This window comes from Ictalurus furcatus, chromosome 28, assembly GCF_023375685.1.
Source record: "Ictalurus furcatus strain D&B chromosome 28, Billie_1.0, whole genome shotgun sequence".
NCBI lineage: Eukaryota > Metazoa > Chordata > Actinopteri > Siluriformes > Ictaluridae > Ictalurus > Ictalurus furcatus.
In genome coordinates, this window is record NC_071282.1 from 10,259,874 (window position 1) to 10,278,672 (window position 18,799).

The following is an 18,799-nucleotide window of genomic DNA, read 5'->3' on the forward strand; positions in this document are numbered from 1 at the left end:
TTGCTTTATGACATGGTACATTATCATGCTGGAAGTCGCCATTAGAAGATGAGAAAATTGTGGCCATGAAGGGATGCACATGGTCAGCAACAATACTCAAATAGTCTGTGGCATTCAAGTGATGATTGATTGGCATGAACAGGCCCAAAGTGTGCCAAGAAAATATTCCCCACACCATTACACCACCTCCACCAGCTTGGACTGTTGGTACAAGGCAAGTTGGGTCCATGAATTCATGCTGTTGGCACCCAACAGTCTGTCTTGGCTGACAGACGTGGTCTTCTGCTCATCCACCTCAAGGTTCAATGTGTTGTGCATTTTCTGCTCACCACAATTGTACAACGTGGTTCTCTGAGTTACTGTAGCCTTTTGGTCAGCTCGAAACAGTCTGGCTATTCTCAATTGTCCTCTCTCATAAACAAGGTGTTTCCATCTGCAAAACTTTCTGAGTAACCTCTAGAGACTGTTGTGTGTGGAAATACCAGGAGATCAACAGTTATAGAAATACTCAAACCAGCCTGTCTGGTACCAACAATCACGCCATGGTAAAAATCACTGAGATCACATTTTTTTCCCCATTCTGGTAATTGATGTGAACATTACCTGAAGCTGTTGGCCCGTAACTGCATAATTTTATGCATTGCACTGCTGACACATGATTGGCTGATTGGATAATTGCACAAATGAGCAGGTGTACAGGTGTAAGTAAAACTTCTGCAGTGAGTATAATAATATATGTATATAATATATACTTACATACATACTTATATTCTATTATATAAATCCTGTATAGCACTAAGAGTTACAAAATTAGGGACATTTATAGAGGATACTAGCAAAGTAAATAGTATTCTTTGTCATTCAGAATGTTTGTCAGCTTGGTGAGAATGAAGGGAATTACTGATGTATAGTATATCAGTTGGGACCGTGTAGATCTCTGATATCACCTTTACCCAACACCTCTGAACCCTGGTTATCCAGCTAAAATTGTTGAGTGACCAGATTGATATACATGCCATGAGACTACCCATAACCAACTCTGGTTTATTAGCATGAGCTTTCCTTGATTTGAACTCTTTTTACCTGGTTACAATAAAACACGATTCTTCTACTTGCTACTTAACAAGCATTATATTGCAGTTTGACATAGATCCACTTTGCAAAGCTCATCTCAGACAGAATCACTATCCTGTATTTTTTCATCCTTCCACTTTCTCAGAATATCTTCAGCTGCTTCCAGGGTTGAGTCGTCCTGTTCATAGCAAAAGAGAAAAAAAAATAGCTCTGACCAATCGCTGTTGCAATGTCATATGACACAGTATCTTCCTCATTATACACTATCATGAAATGGCATTTATCATACTCTCGTAAGCAACATTCTCATAATAAATGAGTAACTGGCAGCTACTTTATTAATCAATCAATTGTAAATTCATCAGGAACTATTGCAAAGTATTTTGAAGGTACAAGAATGCGCTTTGAAACATTCATAAAGCAAATCACCTTTACGAAGCAGAGTCGAATGTACTTCTGGAAGTCTTCTCTGTGTTCTGGGCTGCAAAATCCAGATACAGGGATAGTGCTCAAACCCTGAAAGAACATACAGAACACATACTGTTAATTTAACAATAAATAACAAGTGCCCCTTTGAAGAGATCTCATTTTCAGGTCAGTGTGATTTACTCTTACCTTCTCTTTGATAAGCCATTTAGTAAATCTGTAGTCATAAGGTTCGTCCTTAGTACTTGGGTCATTCAGATCAACCTCTACAGGAAAGACACAAAATTGAATACTGACTAGACCTGGGTTTTGATTTAACAGTCAGTGTTCATGGAAAGTGTTGCCTATGCTTACAGATCCATCAGTCCATTTTTCCTTCCATGCTCGTTTGATATCAATTAGAGGTGGCTTTATAGTTCCGAGCTTAAATTCATCTTCAGGATAATTTTACACATGTGTAGTGAAATAACTACGGTGATGTTTCAGTTTGTAAATTCACTTTTAGTTATTATAAATTGTGATATATGGCGCATTCACAAAGTATTCAAACCCCTTCACCTTTTTTATGTTACAGCCTTAATCTAAAATCGACTCAATCCTCTTTTCTGATCAGTCTGCTAGCAGTCCATTATGAAAAAAAAATAAACAGTTTCATTCAAGGAACACTTCGAATTTAGATTGCTAAAAAGCCTTTATTTAAATTGCTATTTCATAGTCGAAATATTTTTTTTAAAAGAAGGAGTAACGGGCTGCAAACTTTTCAGCAGAAATGCCTTCTTTAAGGTGGAGCCCCCACAAACACAAAACTGCCTCAAATGGGCTCTCACCTAAAGCAGCTGTGTTAGACACACCTGCTCAAATGACTTTCACAGCCAGAGGTGGCTAGTGTCAGAATGCCATTAGGTAGCAAGTGTCCTAGCCACCTAATGGCATTCTCCTAAAAGGACACAGCTAGATGGTGCCACAATGAGAGAAGATAACTAAATAAACAGAAACGTATACAAAAGGTCAAAATATTTGACATATACAGTACCATCCATCCATCTTCTACTGCTTACTCCTTCTTCAGGGTCGTGGGGGAACGACCCTATCCCAGGGAACATCGGGCACAGGGCGGGGTACACCCTGGACAGGGTGCCAGTCCATCGCAGGGCACAATGACACACCCATTCATACACTACGGACACTTTAGACACGCCAATCAGCCTACCATGTCTTTGCACTGGGGGAGGAAACCGTTGTACCTGGAGGAAACCCCGGCAGCATGGGGAGAACATGCAAACTCCGCACACACATGGCCCCGGCGGGAATCGAACCCCGGACCCTGGAGGTATGAACATGCTAACCACCAGGCCACCGTGCGGCCCATATACAGTACCATGCACTGGAAAATTGAATGAGTGATTTCAGAGAAAGGAACTAAAATCAATTTCTTCATGTAGATCATGAAAGTCCATCTGATATATGTAAAACATTTCCCTTTGTAATAATAATTTCAAGTGATCTCTAACCCGTATCTTTTTACCTACTGTTTCTAATGCTTCCACTATGAGACTGTCTGGGTTGCCATTATGCGCTACCTGAAAACGCCTCGCCTTAGGGTAATCTATATTCTGTTTTCTGATGGAATATTTTTGTGTTCCTGGACCTTATCCTTCAAGCACCTCTTAGTTCTATCAATGTAGAAGCAACCACAGCTGCACGGTAGCCAATAGATTACACATTGTGTATTGCAATTGATAAATGACTTTTTTGGTTTTAAAATCAATGTACTGTTTGCCATCCTTTATATTTCAGCAATAGTTCCAGGAGCCCTAAAGGACTTTCATGCCATGAGCAAAAAAAGGCCCATTGCCTCATTGAGCTCCATAGCCAATTTTATCCAGTGTGAAGGGAAATATGAATAGTTAAAATGCAGAGACAGCCTTGATGAAAACCTGCCTTGAGATGTTCATTATTTTCATGAGAAACTTGAAAATAGCAGTACAGTGGCACTCTCTATCCACAGGTTTTGCAGAGAGCAATGGAAGAAGACCCCTGTAGCATGAGAGGTGTGGTTTAGCATTGGTCTGCATACTGATGGAGGGGCATGGGTTAATTAGCCAACTGATCAATTGTTCAATGTGCCACACCTTGCTTCCCAGGATGTATGCTTCCTGGTATTGTGTTTCTGTCTCTCAGGAAGCTGTGTGTGCATTAGGGGTCTAAGCATATACAAATATAATATTGGGATCGAACAGATAATGTGTCCTAAACAAATAAGAATACAGATACGAAAAATAGGTGAAGTATTGGGGGGGGTTTGTTCCCACTGGATGAAACAAACAAAAAAAAATGTCAAACAAGAATATATTTTTCTTCTTTAATACTGAACTGTAAAGAACAGGTTGCAGAAGCTAATGGGGAGGGTTGCCAGGTTTTTGCTAAATTTCCATCTGCACACAAAGACTTGACACTATCCCAAAATGTTTGGACACATGAAAAAGAAGACTTTTTGCACCTTTCTCATTTAGGAAGAAACAAGTTAACAGTAGTTTACATTTCTGATTTGCAGTATAAATCTGCAATATATGAACAAATATGCAGAACCTGCAACCCTGCTCATGGAACTTTAAGAAAGAGCAAGATGCCTTGTACACAGAGCTGCATGGCTCTCCAAAATAAGTAATTAAATACATTTTTTAAATATTGTTATATATATATATATATATATATATATATATATATATATATATATATATATATATATATATACATATATATATATATACACACATATATGTATGTATATATAAATATTTATGTATTTGATACACAGAAGCACTGTAAGTTTGTCCTGGTTTTATAATAATTTCTAATAGCATGTCAGGCAAACTTTTCCAAACTGTGATATAAAGTAAATTATATTATTTTATACTTTTATTTTATACTATTATATTATATGGCAGTTTCTTGATTTGGGAAAGACTTTGCTTTGAAACATATTGTAGTTAGCTTGCATACTTAGTTACATTACAGAGAAGATAGAAAGTTTTCCAGAAAGTTCCACATGGTGTCTGGTTCAGGAGTTGGATAAGGTTTTGTTGTGCAAATTGCTATTTGTTTTTATAATTTGTGAATGGAACATGACTTCTTTTTCCAGCCACTGTGTTATTTTCAGTGTTTCTAGGACTTTGCCAGTGTAAATAAAACAAAGAGGAGCTGAAGAAATACAATGTAAACTGGAAAGTGGCAAATTTGTTCCACATGGGGTGGAAAATATGAATAAATATTGGGAGGTGTCCTTCATCAAAGTACTGAATAAAGTGTCTGAATGCTAGAGTGAATGTAATATTTCAGTGTTTCTTATAAATGTATGAAACTTGTAAATTTGTATGCTTTTCTGTTAGGGAGAATTTTTGCAGATGGTGTTGCATTTCTTAGTGTGTAGTTACTCTACACCGTGCAGTTTTTAGTATTGTCCTTTTTATTGGATTGTACTTGTCATCCTGCTAAATAGTACATTTATACAATGCTCTCCTGCACTATTTCCCTTCATGTAGTCATTTATACTGAGCCCCTGTATTGTCTTGCATAGCTTATGATCCTGGAGGCAAAATATTTCACTCCACCACCGTGTATGTGCATGTAGGTGTGTAAGGACTCACTCAGGTTGGAGATGTCCGTAATGATGAAGTAGCCACCGTCAGGTACAAAAGGTTGCAGCCCAACGCTCCTCAGGCACTCGGCTAGTCTGAGCCTTTTGGCCTGGAGCTGCGTGCGTAGCTGTCTGAAGTAGCTTTCTTCTGTACCAAATGTGTCATATTCCATCTGAAAACACACAGCTACAGCCTCCTGCAAAAATTAGTACTTTGTATAACTGACCACAAAAGCATAATTAAATACTGTAATGTTGCAGTATAATTAACAATTAACAATATTTAGCTCACATTATTCATTGCCATATTTAATACATCCAGCTGCACTATGCCTCTTTGGTTTGCACAATTGTTAGATTATGTTGATTTGTATGGTCGTACAGATGATTAGTGTATTGCTGAATATTTTTATGTCTTTCCATAGAATTCCTTTATATTGTTCTGATTTTCACTTTGTACTCTGCACATTTGCGATTACTTACAAATAGATGGTGTTTTTTTTTTTTTACCTGAGTAGGAGTGGGACAGTGGCATATAGACTTCTGATGGATTTTTTGCAGGTGTTCCAAGATGTGTCCTGGCCCTATTGCCCAACCCACCTAAAACAAAAAGAAGGGTACCTAAGTGTTAAAGAACAATCACACTACGTACAGTACTGTGCCAAAGTTTTAGGCACCCTATTTTTTAATTCAAACTTTGTATAAAGTTTAATTCAAACTTAGTTTTTTTTATTTTATGACATATACATTATCAAGTCAGTACAAAAAACATTTTCGATTCCCAAACATTAGTTTTCTAACACAAAATTAAATGTTACTGAAAAATGTTTGTATGTCATTAAAGAAAACAGCATATTAGGTAAGTGACACTTTTCAGACAAAAAACACAGTGAAGGCTGTTGGGTTTTGCTGCAAAAATAAGAAGCAAGCGCCGCAGTCAAAGTCTCCAGGAGAACCGTGTCTGGTTCTGCAAGACGCTCAATAAAACTTACAGCTCATTTCCTTATAAAACTACACTAATTGTACCTGAGACTATTATTTTTATATTTATTTTTTGTCACACCAAATATTGACTTTGTTTCATTTATTCCTGTTTACTGCTCTTTATGGTATTTTTTTTATTCATGTAGAAACATTTAATTTCATTATTTTAAAGGCATCTTTGCTCTACAGCATTTCTTTGCATGTGCATAAAACATTTGAACAGTACTGTAAAACTCAGTGAACTCTTACAACCCCAATTCATAAAAAGTTGGGACAGTACGGAAAATGCTAATAAAAACAATGAGGAGTGATTTGTAAATGTACTTTGACTTGTATTTAAAAAAAAAAAAAAACATATAAAGACAAGGTATTTGATGTTTTACCTAATCAACTGCATAGTTTTTTGAAGGTAAATGTTTATTTTTAAATTGATGCATGTTCCAAAAAAGTTGGGACAGGGGCAATTTTGGACTAATAGCGATGTGAGAAGTTGAAATAAGAAGTTGATGTGAAACAGGTGAGGCAATCGTCTAATCACAGTATATAAGAAGCCTCCAAAAAAGGTCTAGTCCACCAAGAGCAAGGATGGGTCGAGGCTCGCCGATCTGCCAACAGATACGTCAGTGAATAATCCAACACTTTGAGAACAATATTCCCCAAAGATAAATCGGTAGGTTTTTGGGCATTTCACCTTCTACAGTGCACAATATAATTAAAAGATTCGAGGAATCCGGTCAAATCTCGGTGCGTAAAGGGCAAGGCCGAAAACCACTTCTGAATGCACGTGATCCTGATCCCGATCCATCAGACGTCACTGGCTTAAAAACCGTTATGAGTCTATAATGGATATCCTGACATGGGCTCGGGAATACTTTGGTAAACCTTTTTCAGTCAACGCATTCGCCACTACATCCAGAGATGGAAGTTAAGGCTTCACTATGCAAAGGAGAAGCCATACATCAACACTGTCCAGAAGCACCGCCGACTTCTCTGGGCTCATCTGATCTCATCAGTAGCACAGTGGAATCGTGTTTTGTGGTCTGACGAAAACATTTCAAATAGTTTTTGGACAAAACAGTCGTTGTGTTCTCCGGGCCAAAGAGGAAAAGGACTATCCAAGCTGACCATCAGTGTCAGGTCCAAATGCCAGTATCTGTCATGGTATGGGGGTGTGTCTGTGCCCATGGCATGGGTAACTTGCACATCTGTGAGGTCACCATTAATGCAGAAAGATATGTACACATTTTGGAGCAACATATGCTGCCATCCAGAGCAGGACAACACCAAACTACATTCTGCGGGTGCTAGCATGGCCCGCCTGCAGTCCTGACCTGTCTCCGATTGAGAATGTGTGGCGCATTATGAATCACAAAAGGCCCTACACAGTTGCACAACTGAAGAAATGCATAATGGATGAATGGAGGAAAATTCCCCTTGCTAAACTTAATCAACTGGTGTCTTCAGTGCCCAAATGCTTAATAAGTGTTATTAAAAGAAAAGGTGATGTTATACAGTGGTAAACAGTTGACTGTCCCAACTTTTTTGGAGTGTGTTCAGTCATCAGATTTGAAATGAGTGTATATTGTCAAAAATAAATTAAATTCCCCAAAGACAAATCCTTTATCTAATGTGTGTTTCACAAAAAAGTGAAAAGTACTCTATAATGAATAAAACATAAACCAGTTGTTGAGTCATTATCCCAAATCTCTGCCTGTAATGTTCTTACAGCAAACTAATAATTAGCAAAATTGCTCAACACCTCCTAATGTAAAATATCCCCTATAAATTAATTTGTTTTTCTGTAATAAAGTAAAGATTGATTGCTGTTTATATATGCATATATTAGAAAAGAGTCATTGTAAATATATAATATTACTTTCTCATATTTACATTTATTGCATTTAGCAGACACCATTATCTAAAGTGACCTACTGATGTGCTTTGTGGTCCTCCTCTGAAACTTCAAGCTATTTCAATAGGTCAGGGTCTAACAATACCATCAAGCTAAAGCTATGTTAGAGAGAAGCTAGTACAGAAAGAAATCCCAACATAAGATGAGCCTGAACAAGCACCTGATCCTCATGATGTTGTATAAGAGAACCTGCATGACCAAGTCAGGTTAGCAGTGTGAGGAAAGAAGGACTGTTGGTTGTCCAGATCAACCACAAGGTGCCTATGGTGCCAGATGGCACAACCGCAACTCTGACGAGCATAGGCCATCCACCAAGTGACTGGGTAAGGGGGACATTAGTCATCGAAGGAACTCAACAGTGCTCATCTCCCTTAGAACACCAACCCCCCAGTGAAGCATGATGCTGGTAGCATCATCTTGGGAGGACTCTTTTCATCAGCAGGCACTGGGAAACTGGTCAGGTTTGAAGGCAAGATGAATGGAGTCAAATACAGGGCAACCTTAGAAGAAAATCTGTTCCAGTCTGGGAGCAAGAAACTGGAGTTAAAGTTTTCCTTCCAATAAGACAATAACCCTAAGCATACTGAGTTACATTGGAGTTGTTCAAAAGCACCTGAATGTGTTTGAATAGCCAAGTCAAAACCCAGACCTCAATCTAACTGAGAGAGAGAGAGAGAGAGAGAGAGCGCAACCAGCACAAAGCAGTGTGTGTGTGTGTGTGTGTGTGTGTGTGTGTGTGTGTGTGTGAATAAATAAGCTGAAAAGTGAAAGAGATAACAAAGTGCCTTTTGAGTTGTTCCAAGCCTGTCTCCAGCTTCCTAATGTCTCCGAACTACCAGTCGCCAACATGGTGGACTACCTGGACCTGATCGAGCTGGGACATACCGCATACTGGTGAGTGTTCAAGGGGGTACATACCATGCATTGATGGATTTGGGCTGTAACCAGTTTTAATTCACCAATGCTTGGTTCAAGCTGAGGCATTGCGAAATGCACGTTTGGTGAAGGTGAGGTGTGAGGATGTTCACAAATATCCGCTGGTCATCATTAAATTTCAGGGTGAAAACATATAGTAGAGGTGGAAGTTAGTCCTCACCTCACTCATCCACTAATCTTGGGGACAAATTGGCCAGGGTTTTGAGCCTTAGCAATAGTGAAAAATGGAGAGGAATGTGTGCAGCATTGGCCCCATTGACATCAGCACCATGTCAGGGGCACATCAAAAGTTGGGGTGCTCTGCTCCTCCCCTCTTGGTGGGGATTGGAGTAGTATTGTTAAAATGTGCTGACAATGTACAAAAAGTACTGATACACACACTGAAATCATTTAAACAGGTTTTATATTTGACTATAAAGTGATGGATGGTTGTCACTAGGCTTGCTGCAATCATTTAGTTCAGTCAGAGAACATGGCAAAATGTGTTTTGGCAAAATTTAAATGAGCCTTCTGGGATAGCAATAGTTTTTGCCTCACCTTACTTCCATGGATGCCATTTTTGCCCAGTGTCTTTCTGATAGTGGAGTCATGAACAGTGACCTTTATTGATGCAAGAGAGGTCTGTAGATCCTTTGATGTTGTCCTTGGCACTTTTGTGATTTCCTGGATGAGTAGTTGCTGTGCTCTTGGAGGAATTTTGGAAGGTCAGCCACTTCTGGGAAGGTTCAATACCGCGCCGAGTTTTTCCATTTGGAGATAATGGCTCTCACTGTGGTTCTTTGGAGTCCCATTGCATTTGAAATAGCTTTTTAACCCTTCCCAGACTGTTGTATTTCAATCACATTATTCCTCATCATTTCTGGAATATCTTTCAATTCTGGCATAGTGTGTTACTGCATAAGACCTTTTAACCAACTTCATGCTGTTGAAAAAGTTCTGTTTAAGTGTTGATTTGATTGAACAGGGTTTGCAGTAATCAGGACTGGTTTTGTGTAGTCCAGTTGAACCCCATTATGAATGCAGTTTCATAGATTAGGGAAATTAGCAACTATGGGGGCAAATACATTTTCACACAGGCCCAGTTGGTATTGGATAACTTTTTTGCTTCAATAAATAACATTGTCATTTAAAAACTGTATTGTGTGTTTACTCAGGTTGCTTTTTTTATCTTAGATTTTGTTTTAATCTCTGAAACAATTTAGTATGAGATGTACACAAAAACAGAAGAAATCAGGATGGGATTAAAAAATCCTTTTTCACAGCACTGTATACTTTTTCTGTTTTTAGTCAAATTAAAAAAACATTATGAAAATCTGTTTGTTTGTTTTTCATGATGTAAAGAGAAGGAGAAATCAGAACACTTTCTAAAAGCACTGTATATGATACAACAAACAGCACACTGTGATATAACAAAAGTAATGAAAGTGGGTTGTACAGTTTCACACCATAACTTTATCATAGCAAACTTTATCATCAGCCCATTACCTTCCATCCAGTGACGCCAAAGCTCTTGCCTGCAGTCCCAATGGTGACAGTGCGCTCCCACATCCCCGGAAGAGTCGCTGTAATGGAACCACAGATCAATTTAACAAAGGTCTTTATTATTACATGATAGATCACACACTGCTTAGTAAACAGCTCAAACATTGTAAACATATTAAAAGTTAGGACCTTTGTCTAAGTTCTAAAGGTTGAAAAATTCATAGCAAGGTTTTCTTCTTACCTATTTTAATATGTTGTGCTCCATCATATGTAAGCCATTCATATACCTCATCACTGATACAAATAACATCATGCTTTATACACAGGTCAGCTATCATCTGTAACTCTTCCCTCTGGAAGACCTGCAAAAGAAATGAGCACTAACAGAGCCAAGTATTATTTGGAAGTCTATGGTTTCACTAGTTTTCACTGGTTTGTGATTATTTCAGACACTTCCTATTAGCTAGCGATAGCTGTTGTTGAGTCGTTGATAAATTTGCTTCTTTAAGTACGTAACATGTGAAACACATCTCCATTTGGCAAACAATATTTAGACGATATTACGTTAAACTCTGAAAGCAAATGGAGAGAGCTCACCTTGCCCAATGGATTACTGGGATTGTTAATGATAATAGCTTTTGTGTGAGAGTTAAATTTACTCGTCAACTCTTCAGAACATAACACCCAGTCAGCACTAGACCCAGTTGGACCAGTGACCTTTTGCTGTAAGATATGTACAAGCACCCCAGATTTTTTAAGTGTAATAAATTATGTGATGAATAAAGAAATGTACATCACAACCATACAACATTTCGGTACAGTTTTTGAAAATGAACACTCACAGGTTTGAGGGGCACATGGACGACTTTTCCTCCTGCCATTAATGTCATGGGTTCATAGCAATGATAGGAAGGCTCCACAATGATCACCTGGGCCGACATAACATGCATGAGAAGGATAGAGAAAGAGAATAAAAATTATGAACCAGGGCAGCCTGGTGATATACACTATGTGGCCAAACGTGTGTGTACACCCATATGAGGGCCTTCCCCAACCTGTTGCCATAAGTTAGAAGCACACAACAGTACAGTATTGCTGTAGCAATACTGGAACTATGGGGCCCAAACCAGCATGACAATGCCCCTGAGAACAATGCAAGGTCCATGAAGACATGGCTTGCCAATAAGGGAGTGGAAGAACTTGGGTGCCCTGCACAGAACCTTGATCTCAACCTCACTTAACACCTTTGGCATGAATTGGAATGCTGACAAAGCCTTCTTGCTTGACATCAGTGCCTGACCTCACTAATGCTCTTGTGGCTGAATGGGCAAATCCCCAGAGCCAAGTTCCAAAATCTCATGGAAAGCCTTCTCAGAAGAGTTATTATAACAGTAAACGGTGACTAAACCTGGAATGGGATGTTCAACAAGCACATATGGGTGTGATGGTCAGGTGTCCACAAATCTTTGGCCATATAAGGTATATTGTACAACCCCAATTCCAAAAAAGTTGGGATGCTGTGTTAAATGTAAATAAATTTAAATAAAAACAGAATGCAATGATTTGCAAATCTCATAAACCCATATGTTATTCACAATAGAATACAGAAAATATATACAAAATTTAAACTGATGAAATAAGGTCATTTTGAATTTGATTGCCGCAGCACATCTCAAAAATGTTGGGACGGGGGCAACAAAAGGCTGGAAAAGTGAGTGTTACTAAAAAGAAACAGCTGGAGGTTAATTGGCAACAGGTCAATAACATGATTGGGTATAAAAAGAGTATCTTAGAGAGGCAGAGTCTTTCAGAAGTAAAGATGGGCAGAGATTCACCAATCTCACCAATCCCACAATCTATTTGTGGAACAATTTCAGAATAATGTTCCTCAACGTAAAATTGTGAAGACTATGAATATCTCATCATCTACAGTAGATGACAGTAGTAGTACAATATCATCAAAGATTCTGAGAATCTGGAGAAATCTCAAGGGACAAGGACGAAAATCAATACTGCATGCCTGTGATCTTCGGGCCCTCAGGCGGCACTGTATTTAAAACAGGCCTGATTCTGTAATGGAAATCACTGCATGGGCTCAGAAACACCTCCAGAACTCACTGTCTGTGAACACAGTTCGCTGTGCCATCCACAAATGCTGGTTAAAGCTCTATCATGCAAAGAAGAAACTATATGTGAACATGATCCAGAAACGCTGCCGTCTTCTCTGGACCAAAGCGCATTTAAAATGGATTTAAGTTTCCATCCCATCTTTACTTCTGAAAGACTCTGTTTCTCTAAGATACTCTTTTTATACCCAATCATGTAACTGACCTGTTGCCAATTAACCTAATTAGTTGCAAAATATTTCTTTTTAGTAATACTTACTTTTCCAGCCTTTTGTTGCCCTGTCCCACCTTTTTTTTGAGATGTCTTGTGTCCATGAAATTCAAAAGTACCTTATTTTTTTCTTAAACTGGTACATTTCCTCAGTTTAAACATTTGATATGTTTTCTATGTTCTATTGTGAATAACATATAGGTTTATGAGATTTGCAAATCATTGCATTCTGTTTTTATTTACATTCATTTTCATTTAACACACCATCCCAAATTTTTTGGAATTGGGGTTGTACATAATGATGCTCCAATTTGTCCAATTTAATATAAAAGTCAGCATCATGTGAAAAAGTATTTAGGACACTGTAGTTTTAGTAGTTATCCAAGTTGAACCATGATAAATATTACTTCAAGGAACTTACTTCATCGCCCTCATAAACCAGAGCTTGAACTGCACAAAAAACCGCCTGATAGGCTCCCATGGTAACTAGGATGTCCTTCATGGGATCAATTTCCTGGCCCAAAACCCTCCCAAAGAACTTGGCAAGGATCTTGACAAGAGGTGGATGGCCCTGTAGGTCACAATACATCTTTCCTTAATAAACCTAATTTAGAGGGGGCACTGATTAAAACTGATGAGTTAAAAATCATTTTAAGGGAGAACCTCAAGTGATTTATTGATAGGGATGGGCCTAGTTTGCACAAATATAAATAAATATACATATACAGTTAGTCACTGTTAGTAAATGATGAAAGACTATTTAAGTAACTGTAGTTCTATTCTATATACTCTATATACACTGAAAAAACACCGGGGGTGGTGTGTAGAAACTGCATAACACCACATGCACACAGTGATTATATGACACGCCATTTATTATAATTACTACCATGATACATTTAACATGATACATGCCCCTGTGTCTTACATACATAGCAAATAATCATCTAGTCTGAGGACGGCTGGTGTCATGTCCAAATAATACTGTAGGGAACATAACAGTATGGAACACTGTGCAGGCACAGCCTAATTGAAGGCAGCAAGATCAATATAGCGATTCAGAAAGGTGAAATGATATGACCTATGACAGAAATCCTGGATTCAGCCACTGGGATACCCCAGAGTCATTTGGCCACATTTCCAGTATAACATTTCCACCTTGTTTTGGTAAAATAATTAAATTAGTTAAAGTAAACAAGTCAGAGTATAATACTGGCAGAAAAACAGTGTTGGCAGGCTATAGTTCTGACCATGAACACAAGCTGCTAAGCAAATACCTCCATATCATCTTCAGGATAAGGAAAGAAAATGGAATGATCGATGTATGATGGTAGTATTTACAACATGCATACTCACAGTATCCAGCTGTTACATACTGCCCCTAATGGTAAGGATGGGTAAAAAAGAATATCTCTCTTACAAGACTGCGTGTGTACTGGTGCATATGAAAGCCTCCGTTGACAGCATTGAAGAGAGCCTCCTGAACAAAGCTGGCAGGAGGTAAGTCTGGGAACCCTTGGCCTAGGTTCACTGCCTTGTACTCAGCAGTTAATTGGAAAAGTTCCGACCTAGCAGAAAACAAAATGGTAAAAATCAAATCGTACCAATTTCTGTCCGAAGTATCCTATAGTGGCATACTATTGAGTATATTCATAAGTGATCACAGGCAGTGGTAAGCTTTCATGGTAACTTGATAATTGCTTAACTGGTTAGCTCACCAAAGTTGCTAAATAGATTGTATGTTTCAACATGGTTTATTATTTAGCACAGTAGCATGTAGTATTTATTATTTTTTTAAATAAATTATTGTCCTTATTTTTTCATTAATAATTTTATGTTTTCACAAATGATTGATTAAATAACAATCATTTGTATTTTCCTTTGGCACCTTTCTGAAAATTTATAAAACATTTGGACCTCAGCTTGTAAGTAAATAAATACATTTTCTTTATACAGTATGCCAAAATGTTCTGCGGTTTGGGTATAGCCCAATAATATACAAATTAGTATACAAATAGAAAATGAGTGCATACAATAATAATAATAATAATAATAATAATAATAATAATAATAATAATAAAAGCAGAAGAAAATGCAAATGCGAGCAGAGTCATGTGAACATATTTGTTTTGCATAAGAGCACAGAAAATCTGTAAAACAGCTGAAGGAATCATGTTCACACTATTGGCAGGAAAAATAAAGCTAAGGTTGTTAAAACAAAGTCCAAGAAGGGTCAAGGGCACCTCCTGTTGAAACTGAAGTGTATTTACTTTTGTGCATTTTGATTATGATACAAGAAAAGGTGAGTAAATCATTACCATATACGTTTGTCGACTACCTCAGTCCTGGTTGTGTGTGGTTTGCAGGACATGATGACCTGCAAAGCAAGAACATGTGTCAAGGTGTAACCTAAAGAAAAACAATTATATGAAAAACATTAGAATCACACATCCATCTTTATTGTAAGGATTTTGATTAGTTGACTAGAAATATACTTGGAAATTAATGCAATAAAAATAAACAAATTGAACATGTAGATCTACATGTTTATGCTAAAAACCAAAAACTGTAACCACAGCTTAGATAGATAGATAGATAGATAGATAGATAGATAGATAGATAGACTTATTTGCTTACCAAAATAGTTGAATTCTGGCACCCAAATATCAACGGCAACACAGCCAGAACTGACCAGATAAAAGGTAATAAACCAAATAAGTACTATGTTTTTTTACATCAATAACAATGACATCAATAATGTCATTAATCATAACAGGAAGGAGTTGATATCTACTCTACCTTGTTCTGCCAGTTCATGGGAATTACTAATGTTTTCCAAACTGCAGCTTGATTTACTTAAACTCTTCTAGACATTCCAGTATTTAAATGATACCTTCAAGATAAGAGTTGCTCTTAAATTTGTATGAATAATACATCTTGTTTACACAAATCAATTTTATTTTATTACAGTTATAAATTTTTTTTAAAAATCATATATTTTGGATGGTGTTGGCTAGTCAGTGGGTGATTTTTGGTCAGATTTTACTAGCTAAATAGTGAGTTTGTTCACATTCACTAATTTAGTCAGTGAAATGACTAGTTAGAATTCACTACCTATTCATATAATTGTACTTAGTTTTAGTTAGTTAGCTAGGTGGTGAGATCATTTTAATTAGCATTCACTATCTACCGAGTAAGAGAATTTTATATATTTATAATAATCTAACTGCTCAATCTTTTGCAAGATTAAGATGACAGATGTTTTATTTTCACTCAAATGTTTTGATGCATGTTAGATAGAGACAGACAAAACTGAGAAAATGATAGAGAAAATGCACATATTCAGCATACCATAATTCACAAATGGCTAAATGGTTTGTTACTATGGTTACTACATTACTATACATTACTACAGCTTACATAACTAAAAAAAACCCGGTCAAATGTGAGTCTATAGGAGTGAATCAATAATTAGATTTTTCTTAGTGATGTCGATCTAGAGCTGGGGTGTCCAATCTTATCTGCAAAGGGCCAGCGTAGGTACAGGTTTTCATTGCAATCAAGCAGGAGCCACACCTGATTTTACCTGTTTAATCAGCTCATCTTGCCTTTCAATAAACTAATAGGTGTCTTCTGACTGGTTGGAATGAAAAACTGCATGTACACCGACCCTTTCCGGATAAGACTGGACACCCTGATGTACCCAACCCAATTCAAGTAAAAACAAAATCTAAAAAAAAAATTTTAAAAAAAAAGCAAAAAAATAAATAAATCTAAAGACAGGTAGTAGCCAGAGAAGGTCAACCTTCACCTTGAAAGTTCTTACAATGTTCATTGGTAAAGGTGCAGTGGCCCATATAATAAGTACCCTGTGTGAGAGGGTGGCATTAAAGAATCTATTACTCATTAAACACCATATGAAGCAAGTTAAGACTCTTTAGACTATTTAGAGTGAAAATGTTTTGTGGTTAGAAGAGACCCAAGATGTTTCAAAATTCAAAGCATGTGACACAAAACACTACCCATGCATCAAGAAGTATGGTATCATGCCGTATGTGTGTTTTCGTCAAAACAGACAAACAGAGAAGCATGCCAACTAGCTCTCATGTACATCACAGGCTCAAAAAGGATAAGTTTCATATTTTACAGTGGCCTAGTCAAAGTCCCTGTAACATATAAACCCAGAGGGATCCATGTGCAAGACACTGAATGTTACAATCCAAAGTCATAAACAGTCTAGGGTCATACACAGGAAATACATTGAACAGACAAATCCCAAAAATAGAATCAAATGTAAACAAAACAAAAAACAACAACAAAAAAATTTTCACAAGATTTATCCAACCAACCTGGACAAAACAAACTGCTACAAATTAGATTTCAAGACAAAATGGTATACATTTGCCCCAAGAATAAGGCTGCATGATATGATCAAAATATCCATCCATCCATCCATTTTCTGTACCGCTTATCCTACACAGGGTTGTGAGGAACCTGGATCCTATCCCAGGGGACTCGGGGCACAAGGCAGGGGACACCCTGGTTGGGGTACCAACCCATCGCAGGGCACAATCGCGCACACACACACACACACATTTACACACCCATTCAAACACTACAGACAATTTAGAGATGTCAATCAGCCTACAACATGTACCACTGGGCCCCAAACTCAGCACACGCAGGTCTGGAGGCAGGATTCCCCGGAGATGCGAAGCAAATGTGCTAACCACTAAGTCACCGGACAAAATATGTTTTCACAATATTAATTATTATTATTGACAACTGGGCTACTTTTGAGGGCACAACTGGCTTTTTAGGGCAGGATGGTAGCCATTACACTCAGGAGGTGCTGCTCTCAATTATTAACATAGCTCACAGTCTTAAAACCAGCCTGTCTGGTTAACTGGTGACAATCCAGAGCCAGAGCCATGCAGCAGTCAAAAATGCAAAAACTGTTGGAGACAATTTTGATAATCCACCCTCTGAGAGCAGCTTTTACACCGATTTAGAGACGTCAGTCAAATAAAATACATAACAGTCATAGCACCCCCGTCTGAAATGATCTCTGAAAGTTTACTAGAAACAGAGTTTGTCCAAATTGCCCCTATTCTATCCACACCAGTAAAATTTGATTATAAAATACTACTATGACCTATACAGTGGGGGAAATAAGTATTGGACGTGTCAAAAAAAATTTTCAGTAAATATATTTCAAAGAACAAAGGAGCCTTTGTTTGTAATGACAGCTTCAAGACACTTCCTGTACGAAGAAATTAATCAGCCGCAGTATTCAGGTGTGATTTTGGCCCATTCTTCTAAACATATTGTCTTTAAATCTTGTTCAATTGGATTCAAGTCAGGTGACTGACTGGGCCATTCTAATGCCTTGATTTTTTTCTCTGAAACCAATTGAGCGTTTCCTTTGCTGTATGCTTTGGACCATTGTCCTGCTGGAAGGTCCACCCACGTCTCATCTTCATCATCCTGGTGGATGGCAGCCTATCCCAGGAGGCATGGGGCACAAGGCAGGGTACACCCTGGAAAGGGTGCAAATCCATCGCAGGGCACAATCACATACACATTCACACACTATGGACTACTTTGGACATGGCAATCAGCGTACCATGCATATCTTTGGACTGGGGGAGGAAACCGGAGTACCTGGAGGAAACCCCACAGCACGGGGAGAACATGCAAACTCCACACACACAGGGCAGCAGCGAGAATCAAACCCCCAACCCTGTAGGTCTGAGGCGAACGTGCTAACCACTAAGCCACTGTGAAGAAATGAAGAAAGTGACATGTGGGTGTCTGGAGTGGGGTGGAGGGTGTTACTGGATCCCAGGGTGATGTTTTTGAAGTGGTGCAGCACAGTGTTCAGGAGTCTGAGAGCCTTGAGCAGATGCTGCAGAACATTCTTTCGGATGGCAGAGGGTGTAGGGATGAATATGTATGCCCATATAATTAGCTTGCCCTAGATGGCCGCTTGGATATATACCTTCTCCTGT

At 38.1% G+C, this 18,799-nt stretch overlaps 1 protein-coding gene across 2 annotated transcripts; it reads right to left on the reverse strand.

The window, feature by feature from the left end:
- Nucleotides 1-848: 848 nt before the first annotated feature.
- On the reverse strand, nucleotides 849-15,638 carry LOC128603857 (kynurenine--oxoglutarate transaminase 1-like). 2 transcript variants are annotated; one of them, XM_053618595.1, is made up of 14 exons: nucleotides 15,588-15,611; nucleotides 15,426-15,475; nucleotides 15,107-15,165; nucleotides 14,209-14,356; nucleotides 13,210-13,359; nucleotides 11,294-11,380; nucleotides 11,049-11,174; nucleotides 10,693-10,813; nucleotides 10,455-10,531; nucleotides 5,648-5,737; nucleotides 5,148-5,334; nucleotides 1,690-1,766; nucleotides 1,504-1,590; nucleotides 849-1,252 (listed from the first exon to the last, which is right to left on the reverse strand). In XM_053618595.1, exons 3-14 carry the CDS (start codon nucleotides 15,157-15,159, stop codon nucleotides 1,172-1,174), a joined length of 1,284 nt encoding a protein of 427 aa, XP_053474570.1. In that variant the 5' UTR covers nucleotides 15,160-15,165; nucleotides 15,426-15,475; nucleotides 15,588-15,611; the 3' UTR covers nucleotides 849-1,171. The 2 variants fall into 2 exon arrangements, with proteins under 2 accessions (XP_053474570.1, XP_053474571.1); XM_053618596.1 differs by lacking the exon at nucleotides 11,049-11,174 and having other exon boundaries at nucleotides 15,426-15,638.
- Between the last annotated feature and the right edge of the window lie 3,161 nt (nucleotides 15,639-18,799).